This window comes from Penaeus chinensis, chromosome 1, assembly GCF_019202785.1.
Source record: "Penaeus chinensis breed Huanghai No. 1 chromosome 1, ASM1920278v2, whole genome shotgun sequence".
Classification (NCBI taxonomy): domain Eukaryota; kingdom Metazoa; phylum Arthropoda; class Malacostraca; order Decapoda; family Penaeidae; genus Penaeus; species Penaeus chinensis.
The window spans coordinates 22,449,053-22,456,552 of NC_061819.1; the positions used below are offsets into that span (position 1 = coordinate 22,449,053).

A 7,500-nucleotide genomic window follows, 5' to 3' on the forward strand; every position below is an offset into this window, starting at 1 on the left:
GCAAGTGAGCTACAAGTTCACATACAGTCCAAATCAGAGACAACTGGATTTATTCCTATGATCACAGGCCTTTACTTGTCTTAGTGCTTGTAATATATCAATAGATCAAGACACACACTCAGACATGCTGAAAATTTTTACCATGTCCTTTCAGTACTTGACATTATTTACTTAAAATATTACCTATATTGTACTTGATGGACTACTTAAAAGGCACAGAAACATTTTATACATCTTTTTATATAACTTTTATATCAACAAATAAATGATACAATTTGTAATCAATGAAAATATAAATCCCTATATGAAATTATGTATAATATGCCTGGGAAATATCACACTCTTATGGGCTGGTCAGAGTGTATCACACCTTATCAAACTAAGGGCCAGCAGGTTCCAATAATCTTCGTGTACAGGGCAAATGTGTTTGAGGATGTATCAAAGTATTTGAAAGTGTTAGGGGTTTTGGAGATGTTACAAAAAGGCCTTATATTGATTAATCAAGCCATCTCTCTCTGTATCAATCTTGTTATACTATTATTGGCATTTACCTTCCAATAAAATTTATCCTGCATAAATATGAAATGCATATGTAAAATACATAAATGAATCTGTAATTCATTTCAAATTACTATACAAAAATGTATGACCTTATCTCTACTCTGAAAAACTGTAAGATGCTTCTACCATTCTCACTGGCTAAGAAAAAAAAAGTCCGCCCACTCACCAAAAAAGACGGCAAAGACGACAACACTCATCTCAGTAGCTAATAAAAAGAAACGAACGATGACATACAACAGCTTGTTAGCTACATCTCCCGATGGGGTGGCTGCATTAACAGTCATGGACACAACACATCTCGTAACAGACACCAAAGTGTTTAGCCAAATCTGGAATAAAGGCTTCCAATTACTTCTTCCATAGACGGAAAAGTTAAATATGATTCCCCTTTTTTTCTATGCCAGAAATAAATGGACATAGGAACTACTTTTCATCATAAAACAGGCACAGCCCTAAAGAGTATAATGTATAAAAATCCAAAGTGGCCGAACAAATTACAAAACCACACATCAAATACACCCTTTCAGTTAAAAAAAGGAAAAAAGATAAATATTTCTTACTTAACCAACCTATCTTATATAGAAGCGGAATCCATTAACAAAAAAAAGTTATGATGATTTCTTTTAACAATTAGATGTGTTATCAATGTGGTTTTCCATTCTAATAGAAATTTGGAATAATCATCTAACACATGCAATTATATTCATTCAAATTAAATCTAATCAAGTCGGTATCTTAATCAAAATTTGTTTCCCTCTATAGCAAATATGCTCTTCATGCCAATCTTTGCAGACCTAAAATTCTATCTATATACATGGCTATTTTGGAAATAAAGACTTGACATTCTGCTTTACAATCCCAAACCCCAATATCCTGGGTAGATTTACAATGACTTTGTAAGACCCTGAAAATCAAATTGCATATCATATAACAACTTGTTTACAGACTTGCATTAGACTGCAACTACTAATACAAAGAGTTCGCATCAGTATATCAAGATAGGGGACTTCTTTGCTAAAACAAATTTCTTGTATAATGAAATAGAACTACCTGCTGAATAGATTATATTTTCTGAAAATCAGATTTCTTCCATATTTGAAAGCTCTACAAGCTTAAAATGTCAAGTAATGCATAAGCAAATGAAAATGCAGTCCACAAGCACAGTCACTTACCAGACCATAAAAGGTAGCATATATAGGGCTGTGGACAGCACGCAGTTTGAGTCTTGCACTGTTGATTTTGATGAGAAGGCCTATTAGAAAAAGGACAGTGGGCAACAACAGCAAAAGGTCCCATACTCGCACCCTGGAAGTGGAAAAATATATCAAGAGAGAACAATTATAAAATCTAAAATCTAGATCTAAAAGCAAAAATCATGTTGAATATTTTAGGCAACAAAAAAGTAAGGGTTACAGAGGAAAAAGGCAAGGGGCAAGGGGCAAGGGGTTTAGTGACCTGTTCTCGTGATCTCTTTCGTCTCACATACCAGAAAAGCCATGTGTTCCTTATCTCACAGTAACTCCACTGTCCTCAGCCGACTCCAACAGGCCTACAGCTATCATGATGACAAAGTGACCTTAGAACACGCTAATTCAACCCTTATTGCTCGTGAACGATTCCCATGCTATTATTCTGTTCTCCCTGTGTATAACTATGTGTTGTTTATACTCAAAATGTTCGTTAGAAAATACTTATTCTGAATCACAAAGTATATTACTGCTATCATTGTTGATATTCAAATGTCTTTATGTTTTGTGAATACTCAGTAATATTTGTCTCCTATTCACGAAGCTTTTTAGTCTTGTAAACACCATAACTCTTCTTACATACAACCGTATATAAGGTACCCTTGTTCCTTCACCACGAAACCACCATGTGACCATATGTATCGGACTTTTATGTTCATTCAAATTATTTCATGTTTTCCATTATGAAATGTTCCAAAACGAAGTTTGTTCGTAGAAATGTCTGAGCAGTTCAGACAGACCGCTCGCCACAGCGGGCCGGGCAGGTCGCCCGCTCTTCCCTGGGCGCCCCTGCCTTGCCTGTCCTCTGTATCACACCTACCACATTCCCGTGAAATAAAACTTAGAAGAAGCAACAACTTTCACTTCACTTCACTTCAAGACCACCATACGAGACAGAGAGTGACAGAAAGGATAAGCCCACCACAGTACATCACACTGGTGGCATGCCGCTGGGATAAGCCCACCACATCATTACAAGGGGCAAGGGGCAAGGGGCAAGGGGCAAGGAGAGAAGAGGAGAGGAGAAAAGAGGAGAGGAGAGAAGAGGAGAGAAGAGGAGAGGAGAGAAGAGGAGAGAAGAGGAGAGGAGGAGAGAGGAGAGAGAAGAGAGAAGAGAAGAGAAGAGAAGAGAAGAGAAGAGAAGAGAAGAGAAGAGAAGAGAAGAGAAGAGAAGAGAAGAGAAGAGAAGAGAAGAGAAGAGAAGAGAAGAGAAGAGAAGAGAAGATAAAGGAAGGGAAGGGAAGGGAAAGGAAGGGAAGGGAAGGGAAGGGAAGGGAAAGGAAGGGAAGGGATGGGAAGGGATGGGAAGGGATGGGAAGAAGAGAGGAGAGGAGAGGAGAGGAGATGAGAGGAGAGGAGAGGGGAGGAGAGGAGAGGAGAGGGGAGGAGAGGAGAGGAGAGGAGAGGAGAAAAGGGAAGGGAAGGGAAGGGAAGGGAAGGGAAGGGAAGGGAAGGGAAGGGAAGGGAAGGGAAGGGAAGGGAAGGGAAGGGAAGTGAAGGGAAGTGAAGTGAAGTGAAGTGAAGTGAAGTGAAGTGAAGTAAAGTAAAGTAAAGTGAAGTAAAGTGAAGTGAAGTGAAGAGTTGAGAAGAGAAAATAAGAGAAGAGAAGAGAAGAGAAAATAAGAGAAGAGAAGAGAAGAGAAGAGAAGAGAAGAGAAGAGAAGAAAAGAAAATGGAGAAGAGAAGAGAGGAAAGGTATTTATTTACATATTTACATATATATATATATAATTATATACACAGATATAGATAAAGTGATAGATATAGATAGATATATAGATACAAGTATATATAGATATACATCTACATAAAGGTAAAGATATACATAGACTATACAGAAGGAAGAGGAGGAGGAGGAGGAGGAGGAGGAGGAGGAGGAGGAGGAGGAGGAGGAGGAGGAGGAGGAGGAGGAGGAGGAGGAGGAGGAGGAGGAGGAGGATGAGGAGGAGTAGGAGGAGGAGGAGGAAGAGGAGAAAATAATAAATAAGTAAATAAATAAATAAGTAAATAAATAAATAAATAAATAAACAATAACAATATTTATAATAAAAATAATAATAATAACAACCACAACAACAACAACAACAACAATAATAATAACAATAATGATGATAATAATAACAACAACAATAACAATAATAATAACAATAATAATAATAACAATAATAATAATGATAGTAATAATAATAATAACAATAATAATAACAATAACAATAACAATAACAATAACAATAACAATAACAATAACAATAACAATAACAATAACAATAATAATAATAATAATAATAATAATAATAATAATAATAATAATAATAAAAATAATAAGATTATTATTATTATTACTATAATTATAATTATAATCATAATCATAATCATAATCATAATTATAATTATAATCCCAATAACAATAATAACAATAACAATAACAACAATAACAACAATAACAACAATAACAATAACAATAACAATAACAATAATAATAATAATAATAATAATAATAATAATAATAATAATAATAATAATAATAATAATAATAATAATAATAATAATAATAACAATAACAATAATAATAATAACAATAATAATAATAATAATAATAATAATAACAATAACAATAACAATAACAATAACAATAACAATAACAATAACAATAACAATAATAATAATAATAATAATAATAACAATAATAACAATATATATATATATGATATATATATATATCATATATTATATATATATGTGTATATATATATATATGTATATATATATATGATATATAATACATATATATATATGATATATAATACATATATATATGATATATATACATATATATGATAGATATATATCATATATTATATATGTATATATATATATATATATCATATATTATATATGTATATATATATACATATATACATATATATATCATATATATATATATATATATATATTATATATTTTATATATATATATATCTCAGAGAGAGAGTAAATGAGAGAAAGAGAAAGAGAAAGAGAAAGAGAAAGAGAGAGAGAGAGAGAGAGAGAGAGAGAGAGAGAGAGAGAGAGAGAGAGAGAGAGAGAGAGAGAGAGAGAGAGAGAGAGCAGAGAGAGAGAGCAGAGAGAGAGAGCAGAGAGAGAGAGAGAGCAGAGAGAGAGAGAGAGAGAGAGAGAGAGAGAGAGAGAGAGAGAGAGAGAGAGAGAGAGAGAGAGAGAGAGAGAGAGAGAGAGAGAGAGAGAGACAGAGAGAGACAGAGAGAGACAGAGAGAGACAGAGAGAGACAGAGAGAGACAGAGAGAGACAGAGACAGAGAGAGACAGAGAGAGAGAGACAGAGAGAGAGAGACAGAGAGAGAGAGACAGAGAGAGAGAGACAGAGAGAGAGAGACAGAGAGAGAGAGAGACAGAGAGAGAGAGAGACAGAGAGAGAGAGAGACAGAGAGAGAGAGAGACAGAGAGAGAGAGAGACAGAGAGAGAGAGACAGAGAGAGAGAGAGACAGAGAGAGAGAGAGACAGAGAGAGAGAGAGGCAATATAAAATGTCAGAAATGAAGAAAATATCTTGTAACTAATGGTCACAGAGAACAAACCCATGGCCATTGGGATAGGGGTCCAAGAGCGGAGCCCTAATAAGGAAAATACGACGATCGGTTGGATGTTTGTGAAAGTCCCAGAAATGGCTGGAGTAATAGAGACTTAATCTCAGAGGGATAAGGTTACTTCATAAACAGTATTAATACTTTCATTTACATCAATTGCAATGGAAAATAATAACAAATTTAGGTATATCACAGCATTCAAAATTGAAAGAAAGAATAATAACTGTGTGAAACCCAAGATAAATGCTTCATTTCTCACGTAATTCTTAGCTTTAGTTGATAATTATATATATTTGTGAGTATAGTTTTCCCTTCATTTATGATAGTGTCATTAGATTTTCCTGTAAATGCATTGCAAATTATTACATGATGCAAAACTTCTTACTTAAAATGGTGAATATGCAATATAGACTAAACAAAACATCAACACCAGAATCAGAGTGTCAACACAGCACTTTCTATAAGGTTTTCTACTGCAGGCTGTTCATAACAGAGCACAGCGAGTTCCATGGGGATCTGGTCAGACACTGCTATTATAAAATGGTATAGTTTCATGTAGTACAAGGTAAACTTTGCCTGTAACTTACAAAATGACCAAAAATAAGCCACTTTTCATCTATGGTATTACCTTCACAAGTAGATAAAAAGAAAGTTGTGCAACACCTAACACATTTACAGGAAAATGTAATGGCACTATAATAATCAATGAGAAAAAACTACATTCACTAAAACCCAAAATAATCTGTGTAGGCAAAAAAAATCAGATGTAATGAAAACAGGTGGCAACAAATGCCTTGCGATCGGATAGGTGTCTGGGAGCGAAGCTCCTTGGTTAGGAAGATTTTTGGTTCATGGAGTAATGTGGATTTACCAGGAATGACTGGGGTAACAGGCCAGTCTGCAGAGTATGGCATGTGCGCACCGGAGATATTTTAATCCTAAAGCTCCTGCACACCGGTACCTTTGCCTCAATAAGGCTGTGTTCCAATTACAACAGGGACACAACACGACATTAAATGCTGCATTGCTCATATTAACACAGAATCACTTATCCTTCTTTATTGTTACAGGTCAACTATTGCATCACGAATGATGCCACAAGGACACAAATAATCAAATAAAGCAGGCTAATAGAAAAGCCAGACCGCATAACCCTGAGGAAAAGCACTGAATTGTTCAAGGTCCTTACTGTCACTTCGCAATTAAACTGTCTTAAGGGTCATAGGGCCATGAGGTCTGGCTTTTACAACATGGTGACATGTTAATTCACACAGGTCATTTCAAACTCTCCAGGACTTGTATAGTGTCTATTTGAATGACCCAGACAAATTGAACGAAGAAAAAGGCAAGGAATACTCCTTCACATTAGTGAAATGTCAGTTCAAAGCAAATTCTCCGGTGCACATCAGAATGTCTGGTGTTGCACACTGGCACACCGAGCGTTTTGCCTCTGCACACCGGAGATCTTGATGAAAAGTGCCATACTCTGCAGACTGGTTAACAGGGAATTAATCTCAGAGGGTACAGTCACTTGATAAACATTACCAATACTTTCATATATATCATGTGTGATGGGAAATAACAAGAGATTCATACATATAACAGCATTGATAATAGAAAGATGGTATAACAATTGCAGGATTGGATGGTTGGCTGAAAATTAACTGTTACCCATTACTTTATCCCACAAACAATCTATTTTCTACTGATGTTGTATACATACTTTGAACTTCAATACATAATTTTGTATTCTTCTATAACCAGCATATGATTTACACATAAGGAGCAAATCCTCCAAATTATTTGGAAAATAGTAAGAACCACTGATGTCTTATTACCTGGAGTCTCCGATCTCCATGTAGAGTATGAGTTTGCAGAAGCCATCATCTTCCGTCGATGGTTTTGCAGTGGTGGTGTTGTCAGGGGAGGCCGTGGTGGTGTAAACTGCAGTGGTTGGGAATGTTGGCAAAGATGGGCTGGCTGACGGGGTGTGCGTTGGAGCCCCAGTCGTGGGCCCCGCCAGGGTCGTTAGCGCCTTGCTCGCCATCGCACGTGCTCATCAACAACGTTTTTACATTTTCCTACTCACGT

General features: G+C 35.6%; 1 protein-coding gene across 1 annotated transcript in view; it reads right to left on the reverse strand.

Annotated features, from left to right (window-relative positions):
• The window catches only part of LOC125026845 (transmembrane protein adipocyte-associated 1-like), a 20,959-nt gene that overhangs the window by 13,346 nt on the left and 113 nt on the right, over positions 1 to 7,500 (reverse strand). The window contains exons 1-3 of the mRNA XM_047615481.1: positions 7,248 to 7,500; positions 1,734 to 1,866; positions 728 to 890 (exon numbers count right to left, since the gene is read on the reverse strand). The exon at positions 7,248 to 7,500 is cut by the window's right edge and continues 113 nt beyond it. Of these exons, the coding sequence (XP_047471437.1) occupies positions 728 to 890; positions 1,734 to 1,866; positions 7,248 to 7,456 (505 nt within the window). The 5' untranslated portion in view covers positions 7,457 to 7,500. The remainder of the gene's footprint in view (positions 1 to 727; positions 891 to 1,733; positions 1,867 to 7,247) is intronic.